This window comes from Lutjanus erythropterus, chromosome 1 (genome assembly GCF_056507025.1).
Source record: "Lutjanus erythropterus isolate fLutEry1 chromosome 1, fLutEry1.hap2, whole genome shotgun sequence".
NCBI lineage: Eukaryota > Metazoa > Chordata > Actinopteri > Lutjaniformes > Lutjanidae > Lutjanus > Lutjanus erythropterus.
The window spans coordinates 27,620,680-27,638,487 of NC_139317.1; the positions used below are offsets into that span (position 1 = coordinate 27,620,680).

Consider the following 17,808-nt stretch of genomic DNA (forward strand, 5'->3'; position numbering starts at 1 on the left):
GATATCATATGAATAGATGAATGGATTTGTGATTTATTGTTTGTAGGTATGACAGTATAATTGACTGATTATTTGAAAACATGAGGAACATAAAGAAAAAAATTCATCTGAACAATAAAAATCATGCAGGTTAAAGCAAATGCCTTAAGTGTAATGCCAGAATGGTATGCATGGAGCGTGAAACAAACAAGAAACAGGCCTGAAGACACTGAAAGACACACATTGAAAGCAGTTACATCTGTGATCTAAACCAAGTGCAGCATCTTTCGAAAAATAAAAATATTTTGAGAGAAACACTGCGAGAAATAACAAGCTTGGCAAGTGATTTGAAACTAGTGAATTTTCAGGGATTCTGCAGACTGACAGGTGTTAGCGAGACATTTTGACTTAAAATACCAGGAAATACGCTGAATGCACAGCCGCACTCGCTAAGCTTGTGTATTTGTTGCAGTGAAGTTCCAGCATTGATAAGCAGGATGTAACTTACTCTCTGCACACGAGGTATTTCTCAAACAATGGAGGGGCTCCAGGGGGCGATAACCTTTTGACAACAATAATTGTGCATGTTGTCTTCATACCGTATCAGTTTGTCCTCAGTTTGCCTTAACTGACTGATTCTCAAACAGATCACACTGTGAACTCTTTAAAAAGGCGTGCTGACATAAGATCATGTGCATCAGATGCGTAACATGTGTTGAAAGATGATGCATGATAATGTGAGTGGTTGTGGAAACACATCTTTTTAAAGAGAGTTAGAGAAAGAGTCACGTTGTTTCTGAAAGCTTACACTGTCTGCCACTGCGAGTGATCAACTGAAAAAATGAGCCCAAGCTGAGATACTATTTAAAGGGATAGTTTGGATTATCTGAAGTCGGATCGTCGGAGGTCAGTCAGTGTATTACCTACAGTAAATAAAGGTTGGCACACTCCCAGTTAGGAGAAGCAGAGAGAGGCACCAGCATGGAAGTTGAGAAATGTACTGCTATGGACAGGGACAGCAACAGCAAGTATTTTAGCCACTTAAAAAAGGTCCATCTAAAGAAATCAATATCAGTTCATTTGTAAGCTGTATTTTGAATATTTTCACTGCTTTACTTTCTTGTCAAACAGCCTTTTTTGATGGGAAACTGTCTTTTCAATACAGTCAAATATTCATCTGTCCAAACCAACAACACTCCATAGGCAAAATCAGTAATTTTACCTTGCAGAACACGAGAGCTGTTGGTCTACCGCTGCCTTGATCCATTAGTTTGTTTATATTTTTGTGTGAGTTTGGTGAATCCAAACTGTCCTTTTAAAATACCAAAGTCACACAATCAGACACACTAACAGGCTGGGGCTATGATAGGCCAACAACTCCTGTGTTCCCATGGCGAAATCACTGATTTCACCTGCAGAGTTTGGTTGTTTTTTTTTTGTGGACCTTTTTAAATCACTAAAATACTTTTTGTTGCTGAGCCTGTCCACAGCAGTACATTACTTAGCTTAAGTGCTGGTACTCATTTCTCCTCTCTCCAAATTGCGGGGCATGCCGGCTGCCATCTACTCTAGTTAATACACTGACTATTGTAAAGCACCTGATACAATCTCACTTCAAATAATCCACAGCATCCCTTTAATCTTTGCGTACTATTTAAGAGAACTGCACAGTATCTCAGAAAATTATAAAGTTTAATGCCTGGAAATAAAACTAGAAGTGTGGCATCAGTGTTTCAGCAGGACCACACTGTGTGTTATGAATGTGAGTCTTTCTCTACAGATCTCTTCCACATATTACAGCAGTGTCAGTATGCACTATGAGCTTTCAGAAACAGCCGCTGTTCTAAAAATGGCAACAAAGTGGTGTCATTATGCGACACTAGAAGCTCGGAGGTCCACAGGTAAACTGATCCCAACTTTCTGGTTGGCTAGCATGTTGTCATGGCAACAGAAGAAACAACAGTATAGCATGTGGTCACACCTTCTGCTAACAGGGAGTGTGAAATATAAATGTGTATATACAAACACTCTGTAACCCTGTATTTAGTCATTTTGTCGTCTTTTTAAAGATAGAAGTTTCTGAATAAAATTCTCTTTTTTTTGAATGACTCATTTTTCAAACCCATTTCAGACCCAAAAATTATTCATTTTTTCATAACCCAGTCAGAAAAACACACTAGTGCAAAATTTGTGCGGTTTTAAGAGTTTATATAAAGTTTATATTTTGGGGTCCCCAGCAGCAGTGGTTTGGGAAGTCCCATGGGGCCACTGGGTTTTTTGAACATGGAGTCTGTTCATCAATATCTTCACTGAAGAAAAATGCCAGTAGAGACAATCAGAGACAACTATTTGCCTCTGTTTCCATAGCAACCTGTCCTTGTCTCTCTTTCTTTTCCAGCACGACTGACAGAGGTGTCTATCTGTCAATTTGTCTGTGTCCGTCTGTCTAATTTCTGTCGGTCAACCAGTCTGTCTGTTAATCTCTTCATCTATTTCTGATTTTGTGGCTGGAGAGTATGCTGTAGAAAAAAAAAAAAGAATCAGTCATCACTTGACTGATAATCCCAACCGCAGTTATGAGAAGACAAATCATTTCCTGGATTTGGCCACAGCTGATTGCAGCAGTCGACGATCTTGACAGCTTATTGCCTCCAGGCTTCCACTTGTTCAGCCACCAAGCACAGATTCCTGGCTAGTCCAAGAACAAGAATCAGTTGTCTGACTCTTTGATTGTGTTAGACAGGCCTCTGGAAACCAGTCCATTGTATACACCAGCACGGTAACTCAAATGTCTGGTTTTCTGTTTCAGCACAGTCTGCCTAGTGCTAGTGTGGAATATTGTATATAGTAGGACTTATTTTAAGTGTGTAGTACCTCTATAGAATATTTGAAAACGTCCAAAACTCATCTAGAACTAGTTCACAGGTTCTTGTTCTAAACCTGGGAGAAATAACTTTTGCAAATGCTTGATTATGTATGTTTTAGCCTAATCAGTTGCCAAATACTGTAGGTAGACATTGTCATGAAAGGCAATACAGTAAGTGGCAGATGTAAAGACAATCTCTGTGATTGTCCTGCTAAACTTAAAACTAACTCATTCAAGTAGGCTAAAACAAACATTTTAAACTCATCTACAACTGTTATTTGACCCTGGCTTGTCTAGCACTAGTCTTCCACTCCCAGTACTAATTTAACACTAGTAGCTATCCAGTAGTGGATGAGAGTATCATTTTGTTTAAAGGAAATGGTCTGGTTGAATGTGTCGCTGCACTGATTGCATTTGGTTGACAACTTTAACAGTAGTCTGTACAATCAATATCAGATTCCACCAAAACAGACTCTGTAAGCTGTCACTGTGTCAGTGTCCAGTCCTGTCAAGTCCAGCGTGATGGAAGTCCAGTGGGAGGTTTTTGGTCCAGCACCAATGATGGTTTTTGTGTTGACATATTGGAACCATTCAATTACTATTCGATGTCTGGAGGGGGTTGAGAGGTGGAATAGACTATGTGCTTCCCCTGAGGGTAGAACCTTGCATCAGTCAAACCTGTGTCTGGCCTGCAGCAGGGGAGTTAGTAAGCCTATACCACTGTGCAAATTTGGCGTGGGGTAAAGGGTGTTTGGATGGGTAAAATATTATTCAGGTTGCAGGGAGGATATTCGAGGGTTTTCCATAAGGAAGCTGGGGTATAATTTTGCAGAAGTCAACTGACACTGGACGAGCACAGTTCAATGAGGTTGTCTTGGAAGAATTAGTTGTACCATCTCTCTGATTGCTCCTGAACGACAGATTTTTTTGTTATTTGATGGTGCCATCGTCTGCTCCCTCATTCATTGGTTCCAACTTATCTCGTTCTTTCGGACTACGGGGAGAGGCGATACCATTGGTTAGGTAGGTGGTGGAGCAGAGCTGCATGACTGTGCAGATTATGCTGACAGAGGACCAGCAATGCTACAACACAGACTGCTCATGGTGACGAGTCCAAATCATAAGTTTGTTCTGTCTTCTCTGTTTGGTTAAAACCACACCGCAGACTGCAACAGGGAGGTTGGACTAAACCACTTTATAGGTAGTGGCAGGTTTGTTGGACTATACCACAGTGCAGACTGTGTTGAGTGTGGTATCGAATCGGACTGCTTTAGCCTCAGTGGGCTTCATGTTGGTGTCATACATTGGGTTTTCAAATGACGCCTGGCCATTGGAGCTCTCATGGCCGACATAGCCATTGAACTGGACCTTGGGACGTGTCCTGAAACACAAAAGGAGAAGGAAATAATGGTGGTCAAGGCAGATATTTAGTTTCACAAAGATTTGCAAAATTGTATTTAAAGGGATAGTTCGGATTATTTGAAGTGAGGTTGTATGAGGCAATTATCGCTATTATGTATTAGCTACAGTAGATGGTGGTCGCCCCCCCCCAGTTTGGTGAAACAGAGAGGAGTACCAGCGCAAAAGCTAAGCAGTGTACTGCTGCAGTGCACTAAGCAGTGTACTGCAGCAGCAAAATAAAAAAGGCTCACCTAAAAAAAATTAATATAAGTTGAAGTGTACCCTTTATCTAGAATATTTTTAACTGCTTTACGCTTCTGTCAGACAGCCTTTTCTGACAGGAAACCACTGCTATATGAGCAAAATATTGCTCTCTCCTAACAAACCAAACTCCATGGATGAAATGTGATTCTGACTATGGATTTTTTTTTTTTTTTTGGAGAGAGTGATAATTAGCCCATATTCTGGTGGTTTCCTGTCAGAAAAGGCTGTCTAATGACAAAATAATGCAGTGAAAATAGTCTAAATATAGTGTAAACTTAAAGTGATATTGATTTTTTTTTAGATAGACGTGTTTTATGTGGCTAAAATACCTTTTGTTGCTGACCCTGGACGTAGCAGCAAATGCTTTGCTTTCATGCTGGTGACCCTCTCTGCTTCTCTTAACTGCTGACCACAACTACTGTAGGTAATAAACTGACTATGGATGAATACCTCAAACAACTGCGCTTCAAATAATCCAGCCTACCCCTTTCAGAAAAGAAAACATCTGAAAGGGTGGAGGCCTCTGAAACACCAAATCAATGACGAATAAACCACAAACTCATAGACATTTTAGTACAGCAAGATCAAATCTCCTCACATCCTTGTTTTAATGCACGATATCTACTAGCTGTCACCAAGCACAAAAAAAGACTCTATTGCGATGTTCATAAAGCTGTGTGTCTGATGGATTTGATATGTGTCTATGAATTTGTTTTGGAGCCTTTTTACCCCCAACTGCTCAAAAATCCCCTTATTAAGCTTTTCGTATAAAAAAATTCAGCTGACTGCAGGATGTCAGTACTTATCTGGGTCAATGTGAAAAGTTTTTAATTTGTGAGAAAAATTGAAACATTTCAAAATAAGACAGACTACATACACCATGTTATAAACTGCACTGCAGGTCATGTTCAACCTCACTAATTTAAAAAGCACAGTTTTCAGGCAAATAACAGGAGAACGTTCTTCCACTACTCATGCATCAGAAAGACCCGTACATAAAAGATAGATTAAAAATTAACTGAATATTGACTAAATTTATCTGATTTAGCTCTACAACCTATTCAAAAACCAATTTTTGGTCAAAAAAGTTAACTTCTTCCCTTTCAGCTGTCTTGTTAGACATGTTAGTTGGCAGTTTTACCCTTGAGATTAAAGGCACACATTTATGAAGAGCAGGTTTCTGGTAAAAAAAATCTACAAATTGCAGGGAAAATTATGGCAGGAGTGAGAACATGAACCGTAACAACTGCCTGCTTCAGTGGTTCAGCTGCCCAGTGCCCATCTGCTGCTCTAATGTGAGCATGTCTGCGTGCACACAACCTGCCATCATCCTGCAAATGGCACCCAATGGTTTTAGTTCAAAAGAATATATTATTACTCAATTTGCCTGAATGAGGATTTTAAGAAATTTACTGCAAAGGTTCAAACAGATACATGGAGAAATATAACTATCCCCTCCTAATTTGTCTGTTTGTCGCAGATTACATTTTTGGATAATCAGGTCCTATAATCCAGTTAGATATAATCACTTACTCCCGAACCCTGTGGAACTATTAGCAGGGAGGAGTGCTTCAGCTGAAACGCTGTTTGACTCTGACCTCATTAAGAGTGTGTGTACGTGCATGTGTGTGTGCACTGGTAGAAATCCAACCCTGGGGAGCCACTAAGCCTACCCTACATGCTCAACCCATTACTTTACAAAACTGCACACACACACCAACACACACCGCAGACCTCCCTGCGTGGCAGTAGTTCAAATCGCAGCACTAGTTTCTGGTTGTGGCTGTAGGTGCAATAGTTTAGTTTTATTGGTAGAATGAATAACAGCACACATAATTGCTTTGGCAGTATTATAGATACTGTGCCGACATGTGGGCCAAAGCAGAAAACTGCAGTGTACACACTCACACCTTGCTTTTAGTTTCACATTTAAGCTATTACACTGTTATGTGAACAAATCATTTCTGTTGGCTTGTCATTATCCTGGACCAGGCATTGCATTAGCAAAGTTAACTTTATCACACACCAACTGTGAAGTCAAGATGAAAGTTAACAAAGTTGCAGGTAATAAAGATGCTGATCCATTGATCAGCTGCTGACCTGAATCGACTAGTTTTCAGCTTGCTCAGCCATGACCAGTGACCGGCTGATTGTCAGACATATCTCATTCTTTGCTGCGTTATTTTTTTTTCCTTTCTCCAGACTGTTTCATCTTGTCCTGCAATTGAGCTGTGATTGGCTAGTTCTTGTTGCTTCGATGATGTGATTCTGTCTCTGTTGCCAGAGAACCTTTCTAATGTTGTGAAAGAGTCTCTTTTAACCTTAAACCTCTTTTGTAAACCTTCAAGTACATTTATCTTCTTCAACCTACCCAAAACAGTTTTTATTCCTAAATCTACCCCAATTTTTTTTTGTTCCTAAATCTTACCAATCTGTGGAAAAGATAAAATAAATAGTACTTCTGTGCAGATCAAATTTACACACATGCACTGCATGATTGTTCACATCATGCAAACAGTGACACAGACAGTAATTTCACAGCCAAATTAAACGGTATTGATCACAGCCACAAACATGCTGGCATGTCAGTAGCATTAAAGATAGGAGAAGAGTTAGGGGAAGAAAAGTGCGAGAAATAGAAGAGCAGACATTAGTAGAGAGGGCAAGAAAATGAGAGAGCAGACAGGAGGAGAGTAAATGGGAGAAGAAAGATTAGAAGATGAAGAGGGAGACAGAACAGAGGAAAAGGCTTGGCAGTAACCTAAAGCACATAGTCCATGTTTTATAATGAACATACAATTTAACTTTCGTGTCAACAAAAATGTTTGTGTATGCTGTTAATTATAGTTCTCAAAAAGACAGAAGATCAGAATCGGCAGGTCAGACTTAACAATAGAAACATTTGGAAAAAAAAAAGCAATAGCATACAGAAATAAACATGTTTGAATTAGACCAGTTTACGGTCAAACGCTGTTTTTGTTCTAGATGACATCATGCTGACAGAGAGATGACAATGAGATCGAAGACAAAAAAAAAAATGCCCTTTGTCTAGCTTTAATGACTGCTGTTTTGACTCAGTAGGGCTGCACTGCTTTTCAAAACTTAAAATTGTTTACTTAAAATGTTCATTTTCTGGTACAAATGTAACCCAGTTACTGTTAGCCTCCTTGTTCCATTTCCTTTTTAATGAATATTCACTTTGGTTTACAAGTTTAATTTTTATTCTTCAGAAATGAACAATAGTGTCAAACTAAGTACAAAATTCAAAAACTTAGAATTTTTCATATTTTGGTCAGTTGTGCAGCCATACTAAACAGCATGAAGAAAAATCTAAAAAGTAAAAACAAGGTATGACAAGTTTGACGGAGGATGTGGCGGCGGGCGGAGGTCTGGTTGCTGTTTGCAACCAGGTGAATGACAGGTGCCAGTCTTACCTGCCGCCAGGCCCCCAGGTGTCTTTTGGCCTCTCATTGTCATCTGTGTCAGCAGACAATGTCCTGCATACAACCATCAGCTTTAATATACATCCACTAGCAAAGCACACTGCTAACTGGCAGGCAGGCTGTGTAACAATGTGTAAAGTAATGTAACGTTACATGTATGTTGCTGACTAGTACATTTCAAATAACATTACTAACAAAATATGTTTCTAAATGGACACTGGAGTCTGTGTTTCCTCTATGTTTCACAGCTTACAGCATACGGCCATACCATAAATGACAAGCCAACAGATTGAAGGGACACTTAGATTTATTTAATATGGGGTTGCATGAGGTACTCAATAGTTAGTGTATTACCTACAGTACATCTTTGTCAGCTTGTACCCATTTAGGAGAAACAAAGAGGAGCATCAGAACAGAAGCTAAGCAATGTACTGCTGTGGTCAGGATCAGCAACAAAAGCCATTTTAGCCACTTAAAACTATATTAAGAATATTTTCATCACTTGACCAGACATCTGTTTCCTATGGAAAACTGCTGTTATATAAGATTAATATCTATCGTTCTCTCCATGGGTAAAATCAGTAATTTAACTTTGCCAAAGATAAGTTCCTGATCCATCGCTACTTTAATCTGTTAGTTCGTTTGTGCTGTTGTGAGACTTCAGTGTTCACTAAAGTCACGTCCGTGCTGGTACTCCTCTCTGCCTCTCCAAACTGGAGGGGTGTCAACTGGCATCTGCTTTATTAATACCCTGACTATTGATAAGTATCTCAAACATCCCCACATTAAACTATCCTTTCAACATGTATTAATGACTATTGTTAGATGAATAAGACAATAAGAGTGATGTGGTGCAAAAGCCAGAACATCCCTTAGGTGCAGGATCGGAGACAAGTCAGTTGAACAGGAAACATTAATAATGACATTTTACCCCCAATATAATTCTGAATTATCTGGTATCTTTAGACATCAGAAATCTTTTGTGAACTTTCTTGGAACAATAATTAATATCTAAGGTCAATCAGATTTAACCTTCTTTGAGTTTTAGAGATATAATTATGTTTTAAAATTTCTGTAAACCTGCCTGTCCTTACGAAAAACTCTTATCTTGTCGACTCAATATATCAATAGTGTTTGAGTGCATCAAACAGACATTTTCTCTGTTCAGTTTCGAACAGAAGACTCACATCTAAACTTAATTCAGTATACAATTTCTAACGTCATTAAAGAAGATTTGTACTAGGTTAGATAATTGGGTGGTGCTTATGAACAATAATGTCAACCCCAATTGCTTGTAGGATGTATAAAGGCCTTCCCTTTTACATTTTTTTCATGTAAATGTGATCTTTATGGGAGGAATACATCCAGTCAAGCAATGGATTAAACAAATTACATTTCTAAAGACTTTGAACAGCTACAGAACTACAGGCAAAACATTTTAATTGTACTGCAAGTAACTGAAGATGAAATCCAACTGTACAGGTATCACTGTCCCGTCAAAATTATTATTCATAAGCAGCATGATCACAGGGATTTCAGGGTCTACTGTTATCCAAGTTAAACTAGAAAAATAACAATATCTGCCCTTGAAAGCATATGTAGAGTGCATTCTGCCTAGGGATGCATCGCTGCACTGTGATACACCTGCAAGGTGTTAGTTATCTCCTACGTTAGGTTGACACTTGAGTCTTATTCACTACTAGTTAGTTTGTAGATACATCAGCTACTAAAATTGTTTGTACCACTTGATTACTTGGGGCTAGTCTGAACATTGTTTGGGCTGCTGTTGTACCACTATTGAGAATAATACAGTGACAGATTTATGATTTACACCTTCCCTAGGGGTGTGCAACCATTTTTATTAGCCTATGTAAGAGTTATGCTGTGATTTATCTGAGTGGTGCAACCACTTTTTGGTTACCAGAGATGAGTAGTCAACAGCCATGCGGCTCTGCATTTGCACCTTAATTAAATCAGAGCACTGTGTCTCAAAATAGGGAGGATATGATTTGTTTTGTGGAAAGAAAAAGCCAAAAAGGATTACACTACTATGCAAGACAACAATATTGTTTTAACTTTTTATGCAACCAAGGTCCTCAGTATAACAGTTTCTTACAGCCAAGAAAAAATCCACCATAAAACATGTTTACTTATTAAAAGCAGATATTTCTACATGTATTATGCATTTATGGGCTCTTTTTTGTTGTGTTGTGGTGTATTTTCTTTTTCATAGAGGATAACCAAAAAGCCACACAAGCCTGTCACTTCAAAATACTTCAAGTGTAGCTACAACAGATTGTAGAAGAATTCCCGCTGTCTGAAACATAAATAATAAACTGTGCATCAGGGCTCATATTTACCAAGCAGAAACACTCCTAGGGATTGCGCTGCAAGTTTGACCTTCAGAGTGAGACTTCCTTTATTTAGGAGTTATTTAGTATGTTTTAGACACTTGCACTCAGTAAAAGTAATAGTTTTCTTTTAATTAATGCTTTTAGCCATCACATTTATGAAGTACCTCTGATATAGATGCATTTCATTATTGTCAATTAAGTGTAAATTACAAGAATTTGTTTAAGAATTTTTACAAATAGGGCAGAACACTTCTAACAAAATTAATCTGAAGGCATTTAAATCCTTATCTTTAAAGATGTTTAGTGTTTTTCAGTTCAGCTGCCACCTTCTGTAAACTCCTAACCAACTACAAGGACTCTGCACCGCTCCTCAATCATGAAAACGCAGGATGACTTTCTGAGCTTAATGAAGTTCATAGATAATTTTTTCACCAAAGATTAAAAGTAGGACAGACTTTTTGGTCCGGAAAGTTTGATAAATACAGGCTCGAGTACTATGTTGCACTTACATTTTCCCAAAGACAGATAAAAATGCAATGCAACCCAAATACAGATTTTAAATAAGTCAGAGTGGGTGTTTCAAATATATGAAATAAAATACTGAATTAGACAAAACAAATGAGGAAATAGTGGTGCAGCGAAAAAAGAAAATAAAATATTCAAAGGAACCCCTCAAATGCACTGGAAATGATGAAGTTACATCTGCATAAGGTAACAGTTCAAGGTGGATATTGTTTTAGATTTATTCATCAGTTGAACCAATTAAAAGTGATTGAGATGTTGTTCCTGTGTTTGTTATTCTTAAAAATTGTGGCTATCACTTCTATTTTTATTTTATTTTATTTTTCTTTCTTTACTATACTCAATGCTTTTACATTACTTCTGACTGAAGGCACCAAACCTACCAGAGATAGCCGGCGAGCTCCAAAGACAAACCCCTGTTTTGTATTCTACTCTGCTGCTTGTCTGTTTTTCTCTGATGGATTTACTTTGAGGATATAGCTTACCTGTGCTTGTAGAGGTAGAAGGCAAATCCAGACAGGATGAGGGCAAAGAAAGGGACTAAGATGGCTGCTGCCACAGAGCTGCTGTTTGTGTAGGGGTTGGATGGGTCCATTGCCATGGTTACAGGGCCTGGGGATGCAGACACAGATAAACCCACACACGCATGATCGCGCAACACCCTTTTGTGCATGTGTAATAGATGCTTCATGCATTATTAGTCTGTATACTTGAGGTATACAGTACAAAGTTAAATCTATTTTAGAAATTTAACAAAACATTTCCATAATATTTCTTCATTTGGACTGAATTCTTTAGCCTTTCCACAATGCCCCACTTTCAGCATGATTGTGTTTTCTAGAAAGATCAAGACTGTACTGTTTGTTGTGGTTGCTATTGAGAGACCGACCTACCTTGCCTCGTCAGATGGAACTTGCCAAAGTCTTTACTATGAATATGTCCCTGGTAGACAAAAGTCTTCTGGTCTGATTCTGCAGTGACCTGAAAAACAAAACATACAGTTTAACATGAGCACAGACAGCAGGAGATTCTGTTTGTTTTTACAGCATTTGGGGATTATGGGAACCACTTTACTACAAGATTAGCCTTAGAAGTTAATAGTTTATTATTATTTTATTATTAATAGGTTTGCAAACATTTTATAAACCATTAATAAGCTGTTAAAAAGATTACATAAAAAGGGCAACAGTGACTTGTGCCTGCCAAATAGTGAGGAAACATTTATCTGTACTGTTAAGCCTCAGATATTATTGGTAGCTTACATCGTCTTCTCCATCAGCAGCATTTATATTTGTCAGCTTCATCAAGTATTTGTTAATATTTAACCATTGTCAGCATATCTCAACAATCAAAATGTTCCATTTGGTATATCAACTTAACATATACAATTATCAGATTCATACATTAATAAGCATTAATTAAGCTTAATGCTGTCACCCATGAGAATTAAAGTAGATGTCTTCATATATATAGGTATGTGTTTGCAAATATGTAGATTTTGTTGTTTGTTTTCAGTAATGGACTCTCCCTTTATTTTTAGTATTATTTTTTATAGTATTTTATTAGGTTAAATCGTAGTTATTTTATTTTAAGTTGTTAAGTTAAAGAGTTAATTAAAAGTTTGTCTCGTTGACAGATGTATCACTTTTGTTTATCTGTAGTCTTTAAAACAACAAATGCTAATGAATAACAAAAAACAAAACAAAAAACAAACAAAAAAAAAAACATTCAATGTGTTGTTTGGTTTTATTTATACCATAAGTATTGTGATATTAAATGAATTATTTTGTAAAACTCAATAAACAAGTTGTTTTTGAGGATTTTACACTGTGTCATAGGTGCTGTGAGTGCCAGATTTAAGCCTTCTCTGCTCATCCACACTCTGGCCTCTCCTGTACCCCCCGGCTCCCCTCTCCACCATCTCTTGTTTGGAGATTGAAGCAGCAAAGTTTTAACCACAAATTGACAATCGAAATTTCATCTTCTAACTGTAAAAAGATTGTTTTCCAGGAATCACAACTTGGCCATTTTTAGCCTGATCTTTCCCCTCTCTCACTCTTTCTGTCATTCGTGACATGATAAATTGGTTGTCTGCGTGTTTCCTTCCCTCCTCCTTTTTCCTCCATCCCTGCCTGCTGCCTGCTATCTTTTACAATCTCCCTACTCGGTTTCCTCCGTCCCACCCTCTCTACTCAAACGGGATCAGATTTGTAATCCATTCCCCAGTTGTAGACATGCTTCTTAAAAGTCTCAGTTTCAAATATCACATCAAGCAAAGTTTAAAAGTCTACATGGAACATGAATCCCTACAAAGTTGACTTTATATCTTTATTTTATTTCTCTTTTGTCTTTCTTTCAAGACACTCTTTGCTTTCAGTATTCAAATTCAATTGATGAAATTAAATGTTGATGATTGAATACATTCATTAGTATACAGAAAGAAAATACAATTTATGCACATCAAAGAAAAATGATGAATACACAGAGCAAATGTGCAATAATTCAACAATATCTGAGCTCCAGATGTGTGGTTTTATGGGGAGTTGCATGCTCAAACTATTAATTGGCTCGGCCAGTAACGTCCTCAAGTCTGCAGGACGCCTTGCAACCTAACAACAAGGCTGTGTCCCAAATCTGTTCCTTGTTTACTTATGCATTACTTATCACCCTATAACAGTTTAGTCTAATAAGCAATAAAGGGAGATTTCAGCCTTTTTTGGGGGGGCATTTTATGCCTTTAATGACAGGACAGCTGAAGACGTGACAGGAACTGGGGAGAGAGAGTGGAGGAATGACACGCAGCAAAATGCCATGGGCGGGAGTCAAACCCACGGCCACTGCAGAGGACTCACAGCCTCCGTACATGAGACGCACGCTCCACCAGCTGAGCTATCCACATGCCCCAGATTTCAGTCATTCATTAGTAATCATCATCAATTTACATCACTACTGATAGGTGTCACGTTGGGGGCTCCGCAGTGACTTATTAAAACCTCCCAGAACTTTGCTGCTATCCATCTATTGAGCATCAGTGAGGTGAGGGGGCTGTGCAGAACCCAAAGGTTTAAATATTAAGAGACAACACCCACCTCAACTACAGCCAGTTCAACCTGCTGCCATCTGGAAAGAGATACAGGAGTATCCACTGCCACATCACCAGACTACAGAGGAGCTTCTTTCCTCAGACCGAGACTCCTTGATTTATTCTCTGCACTCCACCATAAATAATAGTTTTTTTTTATGAGTTATTCTTTCATTTGCAGATTTTTGTTTTCTGAATAGCTTATTTTATTGTACAGCGTTTTGTTGTAGAATGATAAATAAATAACCTTTACCTTGCACAACAGCAATCAAATCTATTCAAATCTAATCAAATCTATTAACTGCAAAGCATTGCAAAGATTTTTAGCAGACAGCAGTGTACATGCTAAAATATAACATATTTATTCTATTGTTATAATTTGTAGGCAAGACATAGTGGATAAACTTCACACTCAGCACAGGATAAATAATGTGTACCCAGACAAGAAATAGTTCCAGCATGTAACTCTGTAAAACCACAAACTGTTGTTTTTACGCTTGTAAAAGCAAGATGTAACATCTTAATTAGTGAGGTTTAGTGAGGTGAGGCAGGGAGATTTTTTAATCTTGCCAAACTGGCTGTTTCCCTCTGTTTCCAGCAGTTATGTGCCGTTCGCCAATGTTTTGCTAAAAAGAGAAAAACTTTTCAGTGAACGAACAGAAATGAATCACTTCCTGAAACAATTTGTTCTCAGTCAGTTCAGCTGAACTCTCAGTTGCGAGTGAATATACAGCGATACAGTCACTCACTAGGTGAGAGGGAGAGAGTGATTCAAGTCATTTGTTCACCAGAGGGATAAGCCTGACCGTCTCAGATCCTTTGACTGCGAGGGTGCACGCTTAACAATTCATTCACTGAACGTACGACACAGTGAACATGAGCCCTGAGTGTCACACAGCTGCTCAGTCACTCAAGCCTGCCACACTCATTTCCTTATCAGCTAGGTGTCTGGGAAATATACGTGCTGAGCTTTCAGTTTGCAAATGGCATCTTTATCCAACGAAAGTCTCAGCTCACTGGCTTATCCTTTACCAACGACTGTTTTCAGTTCACTAGTTAGCAAACTTAACTGAAAGGTCAGCTGTGTTTCCAGGTCAGTGAGTGGGACAATGCAGTCAGAGCCCCAGTCGAGCACAGAACGATTTTGTGAACAAGTCTTTTGAATGAATCTTTTAAATGTCGACCCTAATGATTCATTACACTGAAAAGAACAGCTTTTCCCATCGCTACTTTCCAGTCTTTAAGCTAGACCAAGCTAACCGTCTCATATTCACAGTACAGACATAAGAGTTACATCGATGTCCTCATGTAACTCTCGGCAAGAGAGTGAAAAATAACTGCTCCTTTAAAATGCCTCTTCAATTCAGCGCTTGAAGTCACTGATGCCGCATTTCTATTTTTCCACAGTTTATGAGGAGGAATATTAGATGTAGTTGTCAGAGATGCTGTCCTGCTGTGTCTACGGGGCAGGAATGATCACCCCAGATGACAGATGGCAATTAGATATGACATGAAGGAGATAAACATCTGTTCTTTATAATGACTGACTTTGCAAATCGTTAATTATAGGACATCTTCATTTTGAACTGCACTTATAGTATTTATCCTTCAACTGTTTAAATGACAGTAAACATTGTAAATGGACTAAGAAAAGGAGAAGATGACAGCACTTTCATTTCAACCATATTGCATGCGTAGTAACTAATGTATTGACATGTATTTGGGATTTCTGGATTCTGATAACTTTTAGCAACTTCATCTAATGGTGATAATTTTATGGAATAATTTATTTCTTACACCTTTGATATGGAAACAAAAGCTTCTTGGTAAACCACATCCTTCCTCTGTTTGAAAAGATGTTAATTAGAGTTCATTGCATTTCAAAATCTGTTTTGCATAATGTGATGGAGGATTTGTCTGGAATTTCAATACACCTCTCTCTCAAGACCCTGAACAGCGTAGTGGGTGTGGGTGTCGGTAATGTGACTTTAATGACTGGTTTACATCTTGGTACTGCAATCTTTTCGTCCAAAAATACTCACAGTAATATTGCGATATTGATTTTGCTTATTAATAAAAAGACATCTACTCATTTTAAAATGCTTGATACAGAAAAATAAGGGGATGTTTGTCTTACATATCCATCCATAGCCCAGTTGTCGTTTTTGAACTTGCTGAGGTAATGCTCTGTTGGGCCCTTCACCTGGTAGACCTTCAGTAGCAGCTGGTTTTCCTCTGACTTATAGGTACCTGGATGAACAGATACATAGGGGCAAAGAATGGGGTTAGTGCCTGAACCTGGTGCAATTTAAATAAAAGCAACGTAACATATAATTTGTGTTGGCACTTGGCAAGAAAAAGGAGAAAAACATTGAGGCAAAGGCACCGTGGGAGGTTGACAAACGGAAAGTCAGACAGACAGCATGGCAGGCAAACAGACAGACAGACAGACAGGCTGACTGACAAACAGAGAAAAGGAGATACCTTGACATTTTGAATTATCATACCATTTCCTTCACCAAGCACCTGACACATTACTAGGGAAAAAAGTGACATTTACCCTTCAGCTACATGTCTCTACTTGGTTAAGTATAGTACCAACACAGAAACTCTTGCTGTTCAATATGTCAAGTCCATGTAAAAGAAATATAACAGATTCAAAATGAATAATTTTACACGTTGAGAGCCGTTGTCTCTCTACCCTGCATAAAATCTTTCATGACCCTGGGATCAAGCTGAACTATTGATTGTGAAATGTTATTGTGAAATGTCAAAACATGCCTGAGTGTCAGTTGGTGAGTGAATCACAGACAGTTTTTCTCAGTTTCTTAAACACTACTATTTTGGAGTTTCACTCAAGAGCGCAGCTTTACCTGGTTTGTGAGCCTGCCAGTCACAGAACATGATCATAAAGTGTCTCCAGTACATATGAATACAGGGGTCAGAAAGCTTTTTGAGAGTAAAACTTTTCAAGCAATTCCATGTACCTAAACAAAAGATTTCCAGACTCTCAAAGTATTTATCACCACATCTAAATTGTTACTATGAATAAAACTGCAAATTCCTTTATACCCACAACAGTGCAAGTCATCACTTTATCTATTTTACCAGCTGTTCATATTAACTTTGATTGTATGTTTTGATTCTGATTATTTATTGTTTCATCATTTTCAAAGTAAGGGAAAACAAACAACTAATCTAGCTATGAATGACAAATATGGCGACAGGATCAAATATTAAAGGGATTTTGGTTTACATGAGTGATTGTGTAGATGAAACAACTGATTACGTTGCATTTTTCAAGGAGTATATTTAAATTCAAGCATATTCCTAACCTGGTGAAAACTGGTTAAAATTAAGCATCTTCAAAACTTTCAAAACTTTGTACGAACACTGTGAATAATGTGCAAGGTTATTATAGTTAATCAAAACTAAACTACCAACTAAAACAAGATGTGCAAAATCATTTTAGTTCACTAAAATAAAACTAAAACTAAATGTCATTAAAAAAAAACTAACTGAAATAACATTGTGTACTTACAAAACACAGTAAAATAAAACAAAATTATACAGGATTTGTCTTAAGTTTTATTTTTTGTCAATTTGTTCAAATTGATCAGCACAGTCAGCATGAGGGGACATTAGTGCATTTGTTTAGTGAGACCAGGATGTCTACATGATTATAAGTCCACTGTCTTCACAAAGCGTTTGTGTTTGTATTTGTACATATTCTGAGTTTCTTATATCTTGACTCCCATATTATATTAAAAAAATATTACAACATACTGTTTTAACGTTGTTTTGTTAACACTAGAATGTATTTACTTGTTTTGTTGATTGCTGTGTATGATTACTGTCTTGGTGAATAATGAAAAATAATAAATGTAATTATAAATA

The 17,808-nt window shown here is 37.8% G+C and overlaps 1 protein-coding gene across 1 annotated transcript in view; it reads right to left on the reverse strand.

Moving 5' to 3' along the window:
* Positions 1–1,414: 1,414 nt before the first annotated feature.
* Positions 1,415–17,808, reverse strand: part of csmd1b (CUB and Sushi multiple domains 1b) — a 228,740-nt gene continuing 212,346 nt past the window's right edge. Inside the window, exons 64-68 of the mRNA XM_084718622.1 lie at positions 16,049–16,161; positions 11,723–11,810; positions 11,315–11,441; positions 7,945–8,007; positions 1,415–4,226 (exon numbers count right to left, since the gene is read on the reverse strand). Coding sequence (XP_084574748.1) covers positions 4,067–4,226; positions 7,945–8,007; positions 11,315–11,441; positions 11,723–11,810; positions 16,049–16,161 — 551 coding nt within the window. The 3' untranslated portion in view covers positions 1,415–4,066. The remainder of the gene's footprint in view (positions 4,227–7,944; positions 8,008–11,314; positions 11,442–11,722; positions 11,811–16,048; positions 16,162–17,808) is intronic.